Source organism: Cotesia glomerata, linkage group LG3 (genome assembly GCF_020080835.1).
Source record: "Cotesia glomerata isolate CgM1 linkage group LG3, MPM_Cglom_v2.3, whole genome shotgun sequence".
Lineage (NCBI taxonomy): Eukaryota > Metazoa > Arthropoda > Insecta > Hymenoptera > Braconidae > Cotesia > Cotesia glomerata.
In genome coordinates this window covers 30,863,473-30,885,206 of record NC_058160.1, presented here as the reverse complement: position 1 = coordinate 30,885,206, position 21,734 = coordinate 30,863,473, and the positions used below count along the sequence as shown (strand labels likewise).

Below are 21,734 nucleotides of genomic sequence, written 5' to 3'. Positions count from 1 at the left end.
ATGATGATAATAAAAGTACTAACAACAATAGTAATAAGAGTGATAGTGACTTTCCGAGGTGTAACGCGGCCTCACGACTGATAAACCGACAACCGACGTTGGCGTCGCGACGACCACAGACGTCAACGTGGGACGCATAGAGAAAAGACAAGAGCGCGCATGTAATATTACTCACTACCTATGTATCAACGATCTATTAAATTTATTGTATCGTTTTTACGAATAAAAAAAATACGAAGAAGATTAAGCTCTGTATTAAATAGTTCAAATACCTATTATTATTATTATATAACAACTTGTTATTAACAAGTACCAATAAATAATCGAAACGAATAAAAATTTAAATGAAAGTTAAATTAAAAAAATATTTAATTATTTATTTTTTTACTAAAAATAATTATATTATTTATTTATTGATTAAATTATTTATTTTTATCAAGTATTTTTAAGTCTTCCGTAAATAATTATGTAATTAAAAGTTTAACAGTTTCATTAAATTAGGTGAGAATGAGCGCAATAATAATAATAATAATAAAATTAATAAAATTTGTTAAATTATTTGTACTCGTGGCATTGTTTAAATATTTTAATTGATATTATTATTATTTATTAAATTTTTGCTGTATCCGGTCGATAAAAAAGAAAAGCTCTGTTACGAAAACTTGACGTTTGTAGGTAGCTTAAAGCTCACTGCATATCGAATATATCTTACACATTACAATGTTGCTAACTTTATCGAATGTTAATAAAAAATAAATAATTCCTTTAAATTCCGATGTTTTTAATTATTTTATTATAAAAATAATAAAATTAAATAAATTTGTCAACTTGTGTAACAAAAAATCAAACGAAAATTATTAAAATCCTTTGATGTTAATTTAAGTAGTACAGCCTTAATTTAATCATACATTATATTAGTATAAACAGTTGAATTATTATTATATTAATAATAAAATCTTACATAGCTAAAAAATAAAATATTTAAATTTAATTACTTAAGTAATTAGTATTTGTAAAGTAAATATATGATAATATACATATACGTATAGTTGAACTAGTAGCAGCAGTAGCAGCAGCAGCAGCAGCAGCAGCACGAGGGTGTAATTTCGAGTTCTGCGGGTCGACTCTGCGACGGCGCTTTATGCCATGTTAAGTATATATACATTATATTATGCCTCCTTGTTTTCTCCAGGTTTTGCTCAGTCCAGCGGTAGCAAGTGGTAGTAGTGGCTCAGTCTGGTTTAAATAAAAATATAACCAGTAATCAGTCGTTGTTGTGATACGAGCAAGCGAGGGTGGGTCATGTGAGCCCGTAAAAGATCCGCGCACGCGAAATAGACCAAATAGACCCCATTAAACCATGGTCATTAATTTCTTTTTTTTTTTTTTTTTTTATTTATTTATACCTACAACTCTAAGTAAATAATACCAATAAGTAATAATAAACATATTGAAATTATTGAAAAATGATAATAATGTATGGGAAAAATAATGTGAGTAGAAAAATTGGGTGGAATAAAAATTCTCGTGATTATTTGTGTCACCATGCTTGGCAGCGACTGGTAATCGACAAAGTCTCTAGTTAAAACTCTAGTCTAGAGAAGGTCAACTAATAAACAATCAACACACTGGACATTTACTCGATATACTCGACGTAAGTTATTTTTTTTTGCATATAATATTTTATCAAATTTGAATAAACATTAATTAAGATTTATTTTATAATAAAATTTTGGAATTATTTTATAAAAAAAAAAATAATAATAATAATCATAATAATAATATTTTATTTGAATCAAATCGATAATTGTTTTAAAAAAATGTAAAATAAAGTTAAAGGGTGCTTAGAGTGCACCTTGACCTTTTCACCTAGTGGATGACAGAATAAAGGAAGAAGAAAAGAAAGAAAAGAGAGAATAATAACAATAATGATAATAATAATAATAATAAGATAAAGAAGAGATGAGAATAAAACATCAAGAGAATCAGTGAGAGTCGACATTCTCGTGAATGGGTCGAGGACAAACATACACATACATCCGCCTCTTTTAACATTTATAAATATTATTATTTTTATTATAATCCTAGTTATTTATGTTAACCTGTATTGAATGTATTTAAAAATTTTTTTCAAATTCAACCTTATTCTATCTTATAGTCATTTTACACCTTTGTTTAGTTTAATATTACAACAAAATGAAAATCATAAATAATTAAATACTAACGACAAGTTTCAGGTCTTGTTCGACACAAGTTTCGTTATTAAATTTACTTTTTTTTTTCTCGCGTGTCGTCGGGTTGACTTATTTACGGTAAAAGGGTCATGTTCGGTCAGCTCTAAAATCTTTTACAGCATTTTTAAAATAATTTTATTATATTGCAATGTACATCGGTTATCTATTACCGAGATTCTAAAGTGACTCACTACAGTTTTGTATGACTAAAACGTTTTTTTACTACTTAATAGAGTAAAAAAATTATTTTAATTAAAATATAATATATATATATGATTTTTATATCATATGAATAAATTTACAAAATAAACAAAATGAGTTGTAAATTAATGATCAAAACTTTTAAAATTATAAAAAAATAGTCTATAGAGAAAGAAAAAATTACTTAATATTTTTTTTTTAGTCAATAAAAGATGAGTTAAGTTCATAAAGCGTACGCAAGAGGTGAAAATAATAATAACAGTAATAATAAATGAAATCTTATCAATTGATATCGTAGATATTAATCGAGATATACTAAAAAAGTAAAAATATTGTTTTTATTATTGTTACTTTTTTTTTTTTTTTTTTTTTTCGCGCGCGATATCTCTCTACTCGGTCACGAAAGGTAAAAGAAGTCTCAATGGCATGAACGACTAGCTTGGAAAAATAAACTCCTGAAAGCGCTCAACCGAACCGTACATCGATAAAAAATAAAAATAAAAATAAAGAAATAACGAAAAAATAGAATAGGTATTGCTGACGCTGACGCTAACGGTGATCTAAGCTTTCTCAGCTTTTTCAGTTTTTATGATTTTTATAAAATATTTTTTTTCTCCGAATCTCATACTCAAAGATTGGCGCAATATTAGCTACCGAGATAAAAAAGAATTAACTTGATTCAAGAGAAAAATTCTTAAATCGAGTAAAATTTACTTGAATCAAAAATAATTTCTTAGGTCAAGAATTTTTCTCTTGGTTTATAAGTTTATTTTTTTATCAGTATAGCAAATAAAAAGAACTTTTTTTTTAATTATTAACATTTTTCAAGATTGTTAAAGAAAATTATAAATTATAATAATAAAAATAATAAAGTATCAAAAGACAAAGACTTGGTAAAGTTATAACTTTTCCAATAAATATTATATCGACAAATGCAGTATCGATAAACTTTTTAACTTTTTTAGTAGAAACAAGAAAATAAAAGTTTATTAAAAGTTTACTTTGAGTCTGCTTATATACCAGAGTATTCATATCACACACTACACGTTATATATATATATATATATATATATATTAAGTATTTATGAGATTACGCGTTATAAAAGTTATTTTATTTGTATGTGCTTTAATCACGAAAAATATTATAAATACTTGAAAAGTTAGTTTTAATTATGATAAATGATAAATGATAAATGATAAATATATAGAACTATATAAAAAATTATTTTTTGTACCGAGTAATAAAATAACACTGGTTGATGGGAAAAAAAAATTTGCCTACGAACAAAATAAAAAAAAAATAAAATTCATCGAATAGAGTGTAGGCGTTTTGATAAATACGTAGGAGTTTATTTATTTTGATGTATTATGTATTTTATAGATAAACTTGAATAAGCTTTAGCAATAATATTACTAGGCTCGGAACCGGAAATTAACCAGTGAATAGTTTGAATTTATATATAGTACAGTTGATGATACTATCATCGTTCATCGTTCATCGTTCATCACACACTAAATATTATACATATATGTATACTGTTAATTGCCAATCGATGATGTTAAAATACAGAGTTCCTGACATCCTATATAATATCGTATCGCATCGTAATTGGATATAAGAGCCCAATATACCCCAATATATATATACATTTTATTTCTTCATTAATTTATTTTATAATTACTATTTTTTTTTCCAAGTACTATTATTTATTAATTTTAAATAAACAATACAATAATATCGATAATAATAATTATTAAAAAGTAATTCAACATATTTGACAATGAAAATTTTTCAGTAGACGAAAATAAAGTTTTAGTAAATTACAGGTAAAGGATTTATTTTTCTCAACAGACTTGGTTTTGCCCTACTTACTGAAAGCTTTGAACTTTTTTGTCTCCTTATAAAAATAATGAACCATTTGCTATTTTTACACCTAAGCCAATAGAAAAAAAAAAAAAATAAGAAATTAAATTAAATCTGTTTATCTAAATTGATTATTGTTGTTGTTATCATTATGATCGTGATCTTTAAATGGTATCCTGGGAGCGTATAAACATATATATTTATTAAAATACTCAAATACCTGATTAAACCTCTCTGTACCTTCTATACCTTTCGTGCCTTCCTTCTATTCTATAGATGGTATTATCCGAGCAGAGTCGAGGGCATTACGAGAATGCAGTGTAGTCAAGGATTCCATGAGATATATCCCATCTATTATATATCTACTATTTCATATTAAATCCTCTTATTAGACTTTTAAAACTTTATTTACTACTTTTATAAATATTATATTTATCAAGCATGTTAAGCTTTAAAATATTTACATACATATGCTATATAAGGATACCTTTAAAGCCAATTTAACGATTGTAATAATAATTAAAACAAAAAAATAAATGAAATAGATATTTTTATTAATTAGTGAATAGTTGAAAGCTGAAAGCTAAAAGCTGAAAGCTAAAAGCTGAAAGCTTGCGGTATTGGATTTACGATCGATCTGTATAGGTAGTAGATAGATACCGACTACTCTGTGCGGCGACTACACATCAGTTATATTATTGAATACTCGATGTCTGATGCACGCATGACTGAAACTTTCAGTTATTGACATCTATTCTTGTACAATAGTTCATTAAAAATTGTTATTGATACTAAAATGAAATTATAATCATTAAAAAGTTTTTTTAGGATTAATATTATTATTTTTCACTCTCAATTAATTATTGTTAAAAATTGTTAATTAGATAAGACAGTTTTCGAGATATTCAACTTGAATAACTTTAAGTTTTGTTTCCAACTAATTTAAAACTATACGATAAACTTTACCATTTACAAATTAATTAACAATTAAACTTAAGATTTTTATTATTATTTTACAGTAAATAAAAAATAAAAAATTTGATATAATAATTTTTTAACATTCTGACAAGTTTTGTAGAATTAAGGAATGTTTCAAACAGCGAGTTCTCTGGAATTTTACAAATAATTTTTAAAATTTAATTTAAAGATTTAAAAACTTGGATTCTGAAACATTTATCAAAATATAGATTTTTTAAGTACTTAAATTAAATTTAATTGTTTATAAAATAAAGAAAAATTGAGGTGTAAAAATAAAGAAGCAAATGATACAACAAAAAGACATGACAGATTGGTGTTGAGAGAACATTGACCGAGTTTATTAAACGTTAAAGTTTAAATAATGTTTAGTGTAATACTGAGAGTATAAAAAGATATATTATTTTATTCGAATAGTCGAGGATTCTCGGGAATACCCGAGTTTTCTCAAACGCAATGCGCCTATGCGCCATCTGGCAACAATCCATAATGCCTTTCTTCTTTTTTTCTTCTTTTTATTTTTTATTTTATGCATTCATTACGCCACGAACAATCCCTACTACAACTATATAGTATTTTTTAAACTCTTGTTCCGTAACTTTTGCTTCCTACTTTTAATTTGTTTTATTTTCATATTTTTGTTGCTATTTTTATAATTTTTAATTAGTTTTTTAGTAACCGTTTTAAATAAAATATATATTAAGTATGATTTTACATTATATTAACAAAAATAATTATTTAAAAAAAAACAGCTAGTTTTTTAACAACTGAATTTAAAAGCAGGACTTAATTACAATCAGATATATTTATAGGTTGAACTGAATCAGTAAATACAACTAAAAATATTTTACTATCATAATAATATGTAAAATATACGTATTAATGCATAATTTTCAATCCAGAAAATATAATATAGGTCAGGCCATGGACGAATTATAAATTGTGAATTATGATCACACCTATCAGCCAAAACAATTGAAATTAAATCTGGCCAAGGTAATATACTTTAATTTACCTTTTATTTTCATTTTTAAAAGTTTTAAACGCTTAAATAGATAAAAAAAAAAAAATATATATATATATATATAATTACTTGAAACTGATATTTCGTCATTAAAAAATAAATAAATAATTTAAAAATTATAGATGATTAATTATAGCAATGTGATACAGTATTTAAGGAATTCAGTAAATTAAACACATAGATATATGTATGAGTTATTCCTATAAAAGAATTTATTTAACATTGTGATGTCGAATTTTTCGTTTAAATTCACCAAACATTTTTCCCTTTAATTAAATTAATTAAATTTCCCACCAATATATTCTATAGAACGTGTGATTATTTCAAGTGTTTATTCATAACTGTTTTTCACTGCACTTTATTATAAATATTTCAAAAAATTTTTAACATAAAAAATAAATTTTAAATAAACTACCAATTATAAAAAATCAATTTTTCTGAATGAATTAAATTGCTGATCATATCACAAGACAGACAAATTATTTTTACAATAGAAATTATTATTATTATCATTATTGATAGTAGTGGAAGCTATCGAATACGACAATCATCGATTGAGTTCAAATGCCAATACATGCTGCAGTAAATAATGATTAAATCTGATAATATATGTACTTGTTGTAGATGTAAAATTGTTTAAAAATGAATATTATTTATAATATTGGATCTAATTCAAGCCGAGAGATGGAGACTTCCATCTTTCCTATTGGGAAGGTAGATGGTGGAAGGGGCCCGGTAGCTTAACTGGTAGAGCTCCTGACATGTTATCAGGGAGATCCAGGTTCGATTCCTGGCTTGGCAACCAACCCCATTTATTTTTTCAAAGTTTGTCTTTACTCTCATTCAAATTTCTTTCATTTCAATTAACATCTTTATTACTCGAATAGATACTACAAGCTTCCAGCTTTACTAGTATTTAAGTTTGATGGATTTCCATCGAATTTATGTACAGAGAGTATGTCTCTCGACCAATAGGGAAGATGGAAAGTGTCCATCTCTCGGCTTGAATTAGATCCACTAGTCATTTGACCAAGATGCCATGAAACTTTCATTATATATATATATACAATCGGTCATGAAAATATCTTTAATAATAATATTAGAGACACTAATTATTTATAATATGTTTATTATAAAATTATAAATTATAGAATGAGTTATTTTCGTATTTTAAACAATAAACATATTTGAATAAAATATCTGTATTATTATATCTATAAGTATATGGGGAAAAAAAAAAAAAAAAAAAAAAAAAAAAAAAATAGAAAGTGAATGACGCTGCAGGGTGGAGCTAGGCTAAAATCCAGCGCAATAATTGCTACTATTGTTTATAGCCTTGAGATGAAAAAAGTATGAGGATGGCTTTTTTTGTTTAATTTATATTTTTCTTTTTATGGTAAATTTAACGTCTCATCTAGCACTGTTCGATACTAATTTTTAAAAAATATATTTACAAGTCCAATAGCTACGCGTGAATATTTAGTTATTCATATGAAACACATAATTTATAACATATTTTCCAACAAGTCAATATTAATGTGAAAAAGTTTATTGAACTTTTTATGGAGCAGACTATACAAATATTGTCAATGAACTTAAAGCCTCCGGCAGAATGCTCAGTATTCTTTAGCACGCTATTCATATCACCAGATTCATTTATTTTTCCTCAAAATAATGCTTTAGCTTTTAAAAACAAAATAATTATAAAATAAAGACAAAAAAAAAAATTTCTCAATTTATTTATTTAAAAAAAAATTATCTTTGTTTTATAATTATGACTAGTTACAATATGCTATAAATTAAAGAGGCTTCTAGTCAAGTGATCTAAAAAAGAGTAAAAAATATAAGAGATAGTATAAGAATATATGAATAGCATACATAATGGTAAGAGCTTTCAGAGCAAGTACACTTAACCAACTAAACCAAGTTAAAATCAACTCTTGTTTCATGACCTCTCATATGTGTCAAATATAATGCCATCCATTTTCAATTTTTTTTATTTTTCTCTTATTTAATTTATCAGCTCATTACTAATAAGATAAAGTTTGATGATGATGATAATAATAATAAAAGATTTGTTGTTTTTGTTTCAGCTCTCAAGTTTGAGAATTATAAATAAAATAAAATAATAAATTTTAAATATTATGGGCTGGGTAATAACAACATTAGGAGTGGCCTTGGCGCTTGTTGTTATAGGAGGAGCAGCTTTGGTCTTTTACCGAAGGTTTTTTTTATTATATTTATTGTTTTATCAGTTTTATCATTCTTAATATTATTAATAAATAAATAAATAATTTAATTTTTAAAAACGCAGGTATGGTTTAAATTGTAAATGGAGTACACGTAACATCTGGAGCGTGTGTGAAGAGTGGCGTCAAAGATTGTCATGGTTGTGGGCCCCACGAGAAGAAAAAGTACTTAACAATATTTTAATAATAACTAAAATATACTGATAGAAACAATTTATTAATTTATTATCTCGAAAAATTAATAATTAAAATGTTTAAAATTTTTTTTAATCAGTAAAATAGTAGTTATAATAAAGATCATCATCGCAAATATTAAAAAATGTTTTTATCTACTGCAGTAGTGGTCTATAAATTTTTTTATTAATTATAAATTTAATATAATTTACCAGGTAGGACTGGTGAAAGCTCAACACCCAACCGCTCAGACAATCCCGGGCCTATATCGACAGTCTGGTGGCAGTACACAGTCTCAGCATCTTTTACACAGCGACAGTGACCTGAGATTAGACGCTCAAGGAGCTTTTACTCGGTAGTAAATATAATAATAATAAATAAATTATTATTTTAATGGTAAAATTAAATTTTGACTGTTTATGAAAAATAGATTTGAAGCAGTAGATCGAGACCTTCATCCTCCACTGGGGGGAGTTGGATGTAATACAACAATGATTCCACCGCAGCCTCTGAGACCAGCACCCCAACCAAAACCTACTCCCCGGCCTCGACCTTCTCCTCTTCAAACGCACAATACACCTGAATATTTACGGATGCAAGATTCTGGAGGAGCTCCTCTAACTCCACCACCAGTACCTTGTCCAGCGGGTGCTCATCACCGTAACGATCGCAATGATCGAAATGGATCTGTATTTATTTTTCAAAATGAAATTCCGAAAATTTATAACCAGTACAACGGAAGTAGACAAACTGCTACCGCTGGTAGCACTAATAGTCCGCCTTTATTTAATTATAATTTACACACTAAATCTGTACCTGATAGTATTCAAACGAGTGGTTGTTACTCTATTAATAACCAAAATCATCAGCCTTTAGGTGATGAACATGAAAAAAAATTAACCTTTGAGTCTCAATGTGATAGTGTAAATAATATTAAAGAGAGAATAAAAGATAGTTATCATCTCTGTAGAATAAATCGAGAAACTCCATACAGAGCTTACGATCTTATTGAAGATACGGCTAAACTTAAATATGGAGTTTCAACTTGCCAGCTCAATGAACATTCTACTCAAAAGCAAAAACAAAAACAAAAACAAAAACAAAAACAAAATTCACAGCAACAACAAATTCGATATAATACACATGTGAGAAATGACTCCAGGGGCTCTTTTAATAGCTTTAATTTTACCAACTCAAATTCATTTATTGAATCAATATACGGGTCTGAAGCTATTACAAAGTTGCTGCAAAATTCTCAAATATATTCAAGCCAATTGGGAAAAAATGAAAAAATCGTTGGGCAAAACATTGAAATGACACCCTTGAGAAATTCAAATATTTTTCCGGATGAAAATTACGGGATTGACATTTACGAAAATTCAAAAATTCAAGGACTGCAGAGAGTCTCTCAGTACATCCAAAGTTTACCAGATGTACCAAATTACGACTCGCTGAGTGATAAAACGACACACGAGGATCCAAACACCGAAGATGAAAGAGTAGTGACACCGGGTGATAATGATACACCAAGTCCTGTTCCACCCCCAGCTCCACCAGATCCTTCAAATCATGACTCTTCACTTCATAACCACCAGCAGTCGAGCAACAGTCCCACTACCGGTGAGAGAATTTTCAGCGCCCTGAGGTCTGTTACATCTCAAAGCTACATTGACGCTTCCGAATTTTACAAGTAAGTATATTAATTTTATTTTTTTATTTTAATATATTAATTTTTACTAATTTAATTAAATTTAAAATTAACAGCTCAGTGCTTTCATCAGCTCAGCAAGTTCCGATGCTAACTTTCCCCGGAATCAGACGGTCTAGTTTTAATTTAGAAAAAAATGAAACGGTAAACGGTATACAAGATGAGGTTTCAAATTTGTACATTGATGGTGAGCCACCGGCTATTGGTATTGATTGCTCGAGACGGACATCCGACCTTTACAGTCCGGAGCTTAATTTGGAAGCTCATCGAACCGCGCAAGAGGTAAAATAGTGAAAAATAAACGATATAGTTGATTGGCTGATGACTTGAATTATTTTTATTTTTACTTATTATACTGTTTGATTATTAGGTTTACAACAGTCTTCAAGATCCTCCTTCATCGCCACTTCTTTTGAAAGATCTAAGTCAAGAACCCTATCCTTATATGTCTGATCCAAGTTTTACCAGAACATCTGAGGTATATTTTATTTTATTTTATTTTATTTTATTTTATATTAATTAATTTAATTGAAAAAAAATTTATTAATTTTTTAGGATATATTTAATAGTTTGGAACAGAGAAGAAAAAGTATGGAAAGACTAAATGGATTTCATGATTATGTAGAGATGGATGGCATTGATAATGTCAGGTAGACATTATTAAAATTTAAACTCTACTATCAAAGTTAATTAAAAGTCACTTTATGTCAATTAAATTAGTATAAATTTTTTAAGTAGAAGGCGAAGCAGTAGCCAAGACCTTTATAATGCTTTAGAAGAGGTTCAGCTACAGAGAAGACTGTCACAAGTAAGTTTAATATGTAATTATAAATAATTAAGAAATATTTAAAATATTAAAAAAATTCAAATTTTATTTTAAAATAAATAGCAACTGATTGAAGACTCGTACGGATATTCAAATTCAAATTCAAATTCGTTAATAGATGTTGAAGAAATAAGTTTGAATGGTAGACGTAATTCATCGCAAGGGCCGGAGCCAGAGCCACCACCTGATGAAACAAATTTAAAGAGAGCTATAAGTTGTGAAAGCGTTTGCTCAGATACAAGTGTTATACTTGGAGATATTGAACAACTAACTGTTGTTGGACTAATTTGCGTTGGCCTAGAGTATGAACGGTGGGGAGGACGTGGAGCTGACATCGAGGGTGATCTTGTTGTTAGTGTTCTTGAAGCGAGAGATCTGATTGCACCTGATGGACGACCCGCTCAAGACACTCTTGCCAGGTTATTTTTATTATTATTATTATTATTTTCTTAAAATATAATATGCTTATATTTATAAATTAATATTTTTATTTTTTTAGAGTATGCCTTCTTCCGGATAGACAAACACATGTACAAACCAGACTTTATAGAGGATCACCTTCACCAAGTTATCAGGAAAAATTTTTATTTCCCCTTGATGGAGGTCCAATAGGAAGGACTTTATTGGTAGAAGTAAGCATTTATTTTATATATAATATAAATATTGTTATTACTATTAGATAATATAGAAATTAAGTAATAATAAAATTTTTTAAGATATTTTCAGTAGAAACAAATATCGGGGGTGGTGGAGTGTTTCTTATTGGTGAAGCTTCATTGAAATTAGGACCAGCAGCTCGACCACCAGCTACAACCTGGCTGCCTCTTGTTTCTCCAGGTCTACCAGTTCCTCGTTTGGGTGAACTTATGTTTTCATTAAGCTATTTACCAACTGCCGAAAGGCTCACTTTAGTTGTTGTAAAAGCCAGAAATCTTCACACAAATAATCCAGTACCAGGAGATTTATTTGTTAAAGTAAACTTTACATTATAGTTGGATAGTTTATTTTTTAAATATTTACTTAATTTTTTTTTTTTTTACATATTTAATCTTTTAACTTAAGGTGTACCTGCTGCAACAAGGGAAAAAAATACACAAGAAAAAAACCTCTGCTAAGCGAGGCGAAAAAAGTCCAACTTTCAATGAGGCCATGATTTTTAACGTGCCTGCTCATACTTTGCAGGTAAAAATTATAACGCTGAGACGTTAAAATAAATCCCGATATATATATATTAAAAAATTAATTACTATTCTAGACAATTCAATTGAGACTGACTGTAGCTGAATTAAATTCCGATACTACAACTAATTCGAAAGCATACTCCATAGGTCATGTTATAATAGGTTCTAATACAACTGGAAAATCATTAACACACTGGCGACAAATGTTAACAGCTCTTCGGCGCCCGGTTGTCATGTGGCATCCGCTTAGAAAATGATTATTTTATTTTTATTCAATCAAGAATGAAAGTAACAAAATTTACTACCAGGCAAGTAAATACAAGAAATTTATAATTTATCACAAGTGTCATATAATATTATATCATTTATCTCAATTTTATTATCAATATTATTACCAATAACCCATGTAACACTTCTACTGTGACAAATATCAATAATTTATCATCGTTGCAGATTATAATTCATTATATTTTTAATTGATTAATATCATATTATACAGTATTTAAACTATATTTACTGTACTTTACAGACTGAAAATACTTAATTACAAATTTTTTCAATTATCAATAAGATCCATTGATGAAAAGCAAAAGTCCAAATTTTTAATTTTTAAGCCTATTAATTAATATTATTAAAAAATTAATAATTTTAATTGTGAATTATTAAATTCCCATTGGTAGTTATTTATTGAAAAAAAAAATGATAAGGCGATAAATATTAATAAACGTAAAAAAATATAATAAAAGGTAGGTATTTATAAGATGCCAAATAATTGATTGTAAACAAATTTAATAATTGTAAAGAAAAAAAAAAAGAAAAAAAAAAAAAGTTAAATTTACCATTAAAATGTTTATTGTTTAAAAAAGACCATTGTGTCACGAATGTTGTTGTTTTCAAAGGAATGTTAACGTTTGTACAGAGTTTATTAGCAACGCATTAAATTAAATATTAAAAATAATATAATAAATTTTTCTAATTAACGCCATCATCAACTATTACTACTTCCATTATTTATTCCATAATTTAAATAACAATTGTTGTTATTGTTGTTGTCGTTGTAGAATTGCGCGTAGCCGTTGATAATTATTTTTTTAATCTCATAATACACAACTTCAGTACTATTTAAAATTATAGTTGTTATTAATATATGTAAAATGCTAAAAAATTTTTTTTAGCTAATAATTATTTTTCACATTGTTAAATAATTTTATAAGAAATAAGTTATACAGCTGTTTAATTGTAAATAATTTTATCTATTTTTCTTTTAATTTTCTTCGACAGTACTTTACTTAAAAATTTTATTTCTGCCCATAAATCTAAAACTACCAACTATTAATAACTCAATATCTCATTAAAAAAATAAATCACTTTTTCACTATCCAGCGGCTTAAACGATAATAACTTTAAATAAATCTATATATATATATATATATATAACTTATAATATAAAATTTTTTACGTACTATTGTTACTTTAATTATTTCCACTAATCTGTAACTATAATAATTAACTATACTGCGTATTGTCTATTATTAAACTATATGACTATAATCATATCTATCACAATCGTTTATAAACTTTGCTACCCCAATGAGAAAAAAAACTAATAAATAAAATAAAATACAAAGGATAATTATTAAATTTGTTGAATTTTTTATCAACATCAATATGTGGCTAAATATTATTAAAATTTCATAAAACGATAGAGAAATTAATAAATAATAAAACATTTATCTATCATATCTATTAATAAAACAAATAATAAAATATAATTCATTGAAATATTGAAATAATAGCTTGATAAAAAAATAATGTAAAAATATTTATATAATGAAAATGACGTTGTAAGGCACTGTTGTAAAAGTAAGCACAAATAATTTATCTAATTATTTTGATTGAGATGAATTTAATTGATCGCAGCGTTATTTTCATATAATTTTTTAAAATATTATTATAATAATAATTATTATTCAGCTGATTGGATTTAAAGGTTTGATTTGATAAATTAATCATTATAAAGAAAAAATTACTGTCTACAGTGGAGTGTACTTGAAAAATCCAATCAATTGCTTCATTAATTAATTATATAATAATAGTTATATTATCTTTACTTAATGATGGTTATTGAAATATTGAATATATAATAAATGTATACATCATAATTATCAATAATATTAATAATAATAATAATAAAATAAAACTAAACATTTATTGATTGAATGAGCTTAATATATATGGTATACATATATAGAGAGCTGTTGATCATGATTGAAAGCTTTTAAGGCTTCAATTATTTAATGATTGATAAATATATAGCACAGTGGAGTATGTTTAAACAGATGGAGAATAATGAATATAATACGACAAAGATTTTTAAAACGAGATAAGAATGATGACAATAATAGAGCTAACCAACTCTTTTCTTTTTTTTTTTTTTTTTTTTTTTTTTCCCCCAATAATAATTACTATTTAATTACTCACAGAAAAACAAGTGGAATTAAATAAAAATGCCACACTTATACAATAATTAGAATAAGTTTTGTTATTATTTATCCAGCAAATCACTAAATTTTAATTAAGCACAATTATTGATAAATTTTTTTTTTTTTTTTTTTTTTGTTGCAATTGTTTTAAATAAAAAGAAATGATTTAAAAAACGAGTTGAAAAGCATAGCTGCCGTATGAATGCATGATTCATAATAAATTATAAAAGAAAAAAAGATATATTGTATAACATTTAAATTGTTTGATATTTTTGTTACGCCTCTCTGTGATATGATATGGGCACATTCACAATACTCTGTACATTAAACGCATTGATCTTTGTAATCTATAACGACGATATTTGAATAAAAACTTCCTAATGATATAATAAAAAAATTTTAAATGTTACAAAATGCTGCAAATGATTTTAAAAGAATATAGGGATTTTATTATCAATTATCATTAATAATTAATGATTACAAGTGGAAAAACTATATAACATATTGCGGTTTGTTGCTTAACAATTGTTAAAACCTTTATCATCTGAAATATATATATGTTATAGCTTATAGCTATAATGATAATTAAAAAAGAAGCATAGAACGAATTTAATAGCCCGTAATTTTTAATTTATTTTTAAATATACATTATTGTAATGTGTAATTTTGCCATTGATCTATTGTATTCTATTGTAAAATGTAAGATGTAAGAAAAATGTAAGATGTATTCATATGCATTAATGATTTTAATTTAATATAAATAAACATTATCAATGATAATTAAAAATAAAGAAAAATAAATTGATAATTTTTATTTAAAATTATAATACTGTTGTGCGTACAGAGATGGCGGATTGATGTAAAAAAACATCATCACCGATTTTAACATTCCCTATTGAATAAAGACCACAATAAATTCCCAAAATCGGAGCTTTTCCATCTACAAATATTCGATCTTGATTTTTCTGTTGACGAAATGTCCTCAGTGTTTTTAAAGGCTCTAGTTTATCGTCAACTTTTCCAGTTTCAGGGTTTACACGTGTCATAGTACATCTATACTTATATCATTTTTAATAAAAATATCATTATTATATATTATAGGTATATATGTATACTATTATTTTATATATTACCTAGAACAAGGTTTAACATTCCTTAAAATAACACTTGACCCTATTTTAATCCACTCCCAGTTATCTTCCTTGAAAGCTTCAGTACCAGAGACAACAATATTTGGTCTAAATTGGAGTGCTGAAATTTTGTTTTCTAATTTGTTATTGAGCTCCTCCAACGAAGACTCAGTCATAAGCATGTAGCTCGCCAAATCAGCAAACAAACCCTGAAAAAATAAATCCATTTTATTATTTTAAATAAAAAGTTATGAAGAAGAAAAAAAAATTAACATCATCACTTACAACGTCATCATTGGTTAAAGTATTATAAACTTTAGTAAATTTTTCCCAAGGACCTTCTAAAATATTCCTACTATGATTTGTATTATCAAGTGCTAGACCTATTCTCAGGCCAGAATTTGTTCCAGTTAGAAACCTGTTGAGATAATAAATAATTAAAATAATAGAATAATTAAAAAGACGATTTTTATTTGAATTTATTTACTGGGAAATCCATTGAGCAGGTCCGTCTCCACAATCAGTACATTTAACAGGTTCACCCCACCACATTGTGCAATCAACCGTATTATCGATATCTTTAGGTAATAATTCAAAAATATAATTACTCATACCTGTTGCTTCAAGTTTAACTTTTGATTTGTCGACAGCACAAATACTTACTAACAATAATGTTGGAAAATTTCTTCCGGTTATAAATTTACCTGTTTCTTCATTATAAACCATAAACATTCTAAAAAAATTTTTTAAATGTTTCAAATGTTTTTTTTAATTTAAATTTACAACAATATGATAATAAAAATTAAATATTTACCTATCTCTTAATGTAATACAGCATTGAGTATCACAAACAGCAATTCCATATTCAGTAAAGTTACACTCTGTAAGTTCTTTACCACGGCCTGATTTAAGTGGATAATAGTACAGTTCCTTTATTTTTCCTATTTTAACCCATCGAGGATTTGGTAATTCCTCAATTATTTCATCAGTCTTATTAACTACGCGCTTAATTTTATCTTTATTTTTCAATTTACTGATTTTATTAATATTTTTCTTTACAGTATTATTGTTGTCATTTATAATATTAAAAGTTTTTTTGATTTGATCCCAAAATACAATTACGCCAGCAATTGTCACACCAAAACTTAAAATCACTCCTAATTTCCATGTCTGCAATTTTATAAAATAAATTTTATTTTTCAATAATTATGAATATATATATATATGCGTGTACTACTCACCAGTAATTCTTTAGTAGTCATTGTTTTATTATTTATTTACACAATAAACGTGATGATATATAAATAAAATAATTTAAATAGTCTGCAGATATAACCGCGATAAACGAAAATTTATTAAATCTGATTTTACTATACATATAACAGCAGTCAATCACATTAAAAATTAAAACTTAACTGGCTTCTTTTTTTATCACACTTTTATCTGTGTCATCTTATATGACACGGAAAAATAATTATCAACTATAATAATTATCGTTACACAACTCAAACTGCGATAATTAAATCTACGTATACTGATTAAATAATCATTAGTTGAATAACAAACATTAATTCATTAAATTTTCATTAAAACAAGAATAAATGTAAAAGAAAGAATTTTAATTTTTATTTGTAGCGCCGGAAACTCAAATTTCAGCGCCTCTAATAGTTAAAAGAGGTGAATTAATATAAAATTTTTTTACAATTAAACGATATAATAGGTGGTGATAAAGTATTCAATGATGACAAACTAGCTGCACAAACGGTAATTAAAAAAATCTATTGAATGTAACATACTGCCTGAAAATAATGGTGAAACTTTAGTTATTACTTCTGTAAATAAAATTATTCAACGACCGATTAACGATAAAATAATATATTATATTATATTATTTGAAAGCTGTTTTATCGGATTTATATGTTTTAATTGACAAATTAAATAATTACACTACCAATGTTTCAAAATCAAATAGATCAACTCTGCGTAAAAAATTTCAAATAAATTATTTTAAATGTTGTAAATTAACAAAAAAACATTTACAACTTTATTTTTAAAAATATTCAATACTACTTGGCTTGGGTTGATAAATTTGAAGCACAAAGTATGAGTAAATTAAACTTTGATTAGTTTGTAATTTTTATTTGTTATCAACCTTATGTATATTTATAAATAAATAAAATTAATTAAATTATTTATTAAATATAGAATCTTATTATAGCCATGAGAATTTTTTTCTATACCATAAAGTTTTGTATAAAGCAGACAAAATTATAAAATTCTAATGAATCTCTTTCAAATTCAATCACACAAGCAATACTATTAGCTCTTAAAGCTATTTAATATTTTTTAAATTAAATATTTATTTACATTCATCACTGTTAAAATTATAAATTATAAATTACTTTTATAGAATTTCCAAATCACAGTGCCGTATTTCTGGGTGATTTTTCTGTAACAAATAAATATTGTAATAAAAATTTTTTAATAATCAATTATTTTTAATTTGAATAAAAATTACCTTGAGTTTCAATTCAATTCTATCAATTTCACCGCCTAACATATCGACAATACTCTCACCGTGTTTTAATAAAAATGGTTCCAGTTGATCGATACTTTTCATCTTTTTAACTTCCTAATAAATTATAAAAATATACAAACATGTACTTATTTAATGAAATGCCGATGATGATAATAATAATAATAATAATAATAATAAACTCACTTCTAACATTGCGGTCAAATCATGTTTATCAAGGTAAGCTCTGGTAAGTTCACGACCATCAAAATCAATTTCAGCTTTGTATCGGACAAGATTATTTCCCATATCAATACCCTTGACGTCATAAATAGCACGTACCTGTATTAAAAAAAAAAAAAAAAAAAAAAATAATAATAATAATAATAATAATAATTAACTTACCATAACATCAGATTCTATCTCCGAATTTATTTTATCAAGATTTTCTTGAGGAATACTACGACCGACCAAAGCAGCAACATTTGTATAAATAATAAATGAAGCAACACCACCAAGTAAACCACCAACAAGTAACGATCCAATGGCATCGTAGATAGGATTACCAAGATAGGATGTAAGTCCCATACTGCATCCGGCCAATCCAATACCTATAACGGCTGCAAAGTCTTCCATAAGTACAACGTTTACCGATGGATCATGACCCATCAGTACATAGTCTTTAAAGGGTTTATTTTTATCTTCAGCTCCTTTTTTTATTGAATTAATAGCAACTAACAGAGTTGCTCCTTCGGACACAAGGGAACCTGCTAGTACTAAATACGCCAAGTAAAATGATTCCACGGGATTTGGAAATAATATACCATGAATTCCATGATAAATTGATAATCCAGTACCAACACAAAATATTCCAACGCCTGATATTAATGATGATACGTGTTTCATATTTGTATAACCATACGGATGATCTGCATCTGGATTCTTTTTTTTTTAAAAAATTTATAATAAATAAATATAATTAATACTACAATTAACAATAATAAATTAATTAATTTACTTGGACAGATTTGTGTATTCCATATGCTAAAATTAATTGATTAAATGTATCAGCTGCGGAATGTATACACTCTGAAAACATACTGTGCGAGCCAGTATAAATCCACGCCACCAATTTGAATAGAAAATTACTTCCATTTCTTTAGAAAAAAAATTAAAAAAAAAATTAATAATAAAATAGATTGAATTATATTAATTAAAATACTTACATAATAACAGCTGTCAATACAACTTTACCCGAACTACCTAACAGCCCTTCTCTTTCTTTAATTTTTTTTTCATTACTCACTTCTTTTCTTATATCCTTCATACGCCTTTTAATTGTAAAAATATCTGAAAAAAATTTTTAGTAGTTAATAATTATAATAAAAGAATTTTTTTTTTATTTTTTTTTTTTTTTTTTTTTTTTTTTCAAATTACTTTGTTGATAAGTTTTGTGTTCAACTTCTTTTTTAATCCGTTCTTTCATCAAAGCTTCACGTGAGCCCCACACCTCAAAAGCTCTGTTGTAATAAAAAAATATTAATAAGATATGTAGGTTAACTATTTAAATGGTAGATGATATGAAACAAACCCTCTTACTTAGCTTCAACGTCTTTTCTCCAATAAACAGTAATAGGTGGCTTATCTTCATAGGGTGATCTTCGTTTTGTCTTTGGTAATGATTCTAAATCTGATGGTTTTAATAAAAAATCCACCATTGCTCGTACTGGCGTTATAAAATTTCTTTCTAGTGATTCTGCTGAAAGATCAACCCGTAGTGTTTTTGCTAAAATGAAAATTTTAGAGAAATTATTTAAAAAAATATTAAACAAAAAATAAATTGAAAATTAAAAACCTTTTATAACATCTGGATGAATAGCTTTTTTTCCGGCATCACCTTCTATCATTTTATTAATATTATCATTGTCATTTGGTGAGGGAACGGATTCTAGAACACGCTCTTTAACAATTCCTACTTCTTTACTTTTAAATTCAACAATTTTATTTTTTATTGTTGTTTTTAATTCTTTCTTTAATTTAACTATTTCATCATTATCACCATCATCATCATCATTATCATCAGATGATGATGATGATGTTGATTTATTGGTATTTGATGACAATCTTGTAATTACGGTACTTGTCTGTTTAACTTTTAAAATTTTATCGAGATTTTTCTTATCACAGACATTTAAATTATTATAATTATTGTTATATAGTAATTTATAATAATTGTCAGCCCTAGATCTGAATTGCTTAAAAAAAATACTGGAGTGGCGTTTTCCTAATGACACTTGTAAATAATACCATTGATCCAAGTTGTAATGATTTAATTTACAACCAATAATATTCCGTAAGTTACACGTACGGTACAGCATTTTAATAACTTTTTTAGATTACCTGAAAATAATTAAACTTTAGTAAGTTGTCATTGTTTGTTGTTTGTTTATTTTTTAATCAATTTTTATTTTAAGGTTAAAACTATTTTAGTTAAGAAAAAACTTGATAAACTTACCAATTACTTTAACAATAAAAAAATTAAAAACTTATTTTTCAATAACTAATATTAATAATTACAATGTTTTTAGCTGTTAATAATTATTTATCGAAAATAAATGCATTAAAAGCTTTGTATTACTTATCATTAATTTATATATGATCTACATGATTTTTCTTAAACGTAGTATTGTGACATGTCAGAAACTTGGAAACGTTATTTTATATTAGGTTAACCTTTTATATATTCATTATAATTCAATAATATATGAATAACTAATTAATAATAATAAAAATAAAGTTAAATAATCTTTTAAAAAATGTACATATATGTTTTTAAAATATACCTTGTCTTTAAATTTTTATTTGACACGAATATTTTCATTATTAAAATTGTAAATTCATTGTTTTTTAATATTTAGTTATCTATAAAATTAAATATTTTAACCAAATTTGTTATTAATATTATTATTTTGTTACAATAACACTGTATATATATATATAATTTATTTATATTGATGTGAAAGTAGTTCAGTAAAACAGCTGCATGTGTTTTGTATATATATAATATTAAAATCATTAAAATCAGCAAGTGCCGTCGTATGATAAATTTTTTTATACAGATTTCTATTTTACCAGTCTATTAAAAAAATTAAAAATTTTAAACGCATAAT

At 26.0% G+C, this 21,734-nt stretch overlaps 3 protein-coding genes across 8 annotated transcripts; 1 reads left to right on the top strand and 2 right to left on the bottom strand.

Moving 5' to 3' along the window:
* Nucleotides 1-1,191: 1,191 nt before the first annotated feature.
* LOC123261947 lies at nt 1,192-12,907 on the top strand. 4 transcript variants are annotated; one of them, XM_044723850.1, is made up of 15 exons: nt 1,192-1,654; nt 6,177-6,270; nt 8,392-8,522; nt 8,613-8,712; nt 8,937-9,076; nt 9,152-10,411; nt 10,486-10,711; nt 10,800-10,907; nt 10,985-11,079; nt 11,150-11,237; nt 11,319-11,674; nt 11,755-11,887; nt 11,972-12,229; nt 12,318-12,437; nt 12,511-12,907. In XM_044723850.1, exons 3-15 carry the CDS (start codon nt 8,443-8,445, stop codon nt 12,691-12,693), a joined length of 3,147 nt encoding a protein of 1,048 aa, XP_044579785.1. In that variant the 5' UTR covers nt 1,192-1,654; nt 6,177-6,270; nt 8,392-8,442; the 3' UTR covers nt 12,694-12,907. The 4 variants fall into 4 exon arrangements, with proteins under 4 accessions (XP_044579785.1, XP_044579784.1, XP_044579787.1 ...); XM_044723849.1 differs by lacking the exon at nt 6,177-6,270; XM_044723852.1 differs by lacking the exon at nt 6,177-6,270 and having other exon boundaries at nt 11,168-11,237; nt 12,511-12,906.
* A 2,809-nt stretch (nt 12,908-15,716) lies between these two features.
* LOC123261952 (mitochondrial amidoxime-reducing component 1-like) lies at nt 15,717-17,409 on the bottom strand. 2 transcript variants are annotated; one of them, XM_044723861.1, is made up of 6 exons: nt 17,291-17,409; nt 16,864-17,219; nt 16,537-16,782; nt 16,335-16,467; nt 16,053-16,258; nt 15,717-15,972 (listed from the first exon to the last, which is right to left on the bottom strand). In XM_044723861.1, the coding sequence occupies exons 1-6, from the start codon at nt 17,309-17,311 to the stop codon at nt 15,741-15,743; spliced, it is 1,194 nt and encodes a 397-aa protein (XP_044579796.1). In that variant the 5' UTR covers nt 17,312-17,409; the 3' UTR covers nt 15,717-15,740. The 2 variants fall into 2 exon arrangements, with proteins under 2 accessions (XP_044579796.1, XP_044579797.1); XM_044723862.1 differs by having other exon boundaries at nt 15,879-15,977.
* LOC123261949 (zinc transporter 9) lies at nt 17,369-21,473 on the bottom strand. 2 transcript variants are annotated; one of them, XM_044723857.1, is made up of 10 exons: nt 21,408-21,473; nt 20,420-20,964; nt 20,164-20,350; nt 20,002-20,084; nt 19,791-19,914; nt 19,583-19,721; nt 18,970-19,506; nt 18,772-18,906; nt 18,568-18,681; nt 17,369-18,498 (listed from the first exon to the last, which is right to left on the bottom strand). In XM_044723857.1, exons 2-10 carry the CDS (start codon nt 20,940-20,942, stop codon nt 18,454-18,456), a joined length of 1,887 nt encoding a protein of 628 aa, XP_044579792.1. In that variant the 5' UTR covers nt 20,943-20,964; nt 21,408-21,473; the 3' UTR covers nt 17,369-18,453. The 2 variants fall into 2 exon arrangements, with proteins under 2 accessions (XP_044579792.1, XP_044579791.1); XM_044723856.1 differs by lacking the exon at nt 21,408-21,473 and adding an exon at nt 21,080-21,114.
* Nucleotides 21,474-21,734: the final 261 nt, after the last annotated feature.

Excerpts from the sequence above, each read along its gene's own strand:
- LOC123261947 (XM_044723849.1), top strand. The coding sequence starts at position 8,443 with ATGGGCTGGGTAATAACAACATTAGGAGTGGCCTTGGCGCTTGTTGTT. Across the intron at positions 8,713-8,936 it reads GGGCCCCACGAGAAGAAAAA|GTAGGACTGGTGAAAGCTCA; the intron begins GTACTTAACAAT and ends ATAATTTACCAG. Across the intron at positions 9,077-9,151 it reads GCTCAAGGAGCTTTTACTCG|ATTTGAAGCAGTAGATCGAG; the intron begins GTAGTAAATATA and ends TATGAAAAATAG.
- LOC123261949 (XM_044723857.1), bottom strand. The coding sequence starts at position 20,942 with ATGCTGTACCGTACGTGTAACTTACGGAATATTATTGGTTGTAAATTA. Across the intron at positions 20,351-20,419 it reads TCATCCAGATGTTATAAAAG|CAAAAACACTACGGGTTGAT; the intron begins GTTTTTAATTTT and ends TTTTCATTTTAG. Across the intron at positions 18,682-18,771 it reads ATTTGACCGCAATGTTAGAA|GAAGTTAAAAAGATGAAAAG; the intron begins GTGAGTTTATTA and ends ATAATTTATTAG.
- LOC123261952 (XM_044723861.1), bottom strand. The coding sequence starts at position 17,311 with ATGACTACTAAAGAATTACTG. Across the intron at positions 16,783-16,863 it reads TGTATTACATTAAGAGATAG|AATGTTTATGGTTTATAATG; the intron begins GTAAATATTTAA and ends AAATTTTTTTAG. Across the intron at positions 16,259-16,334 it reads CTTTAACCAATGATGACGTT|GGTTTGTTTGCTGATTTGGC; the intron begins GTAAGTGATGAT and ends TTATTTTTTCAG.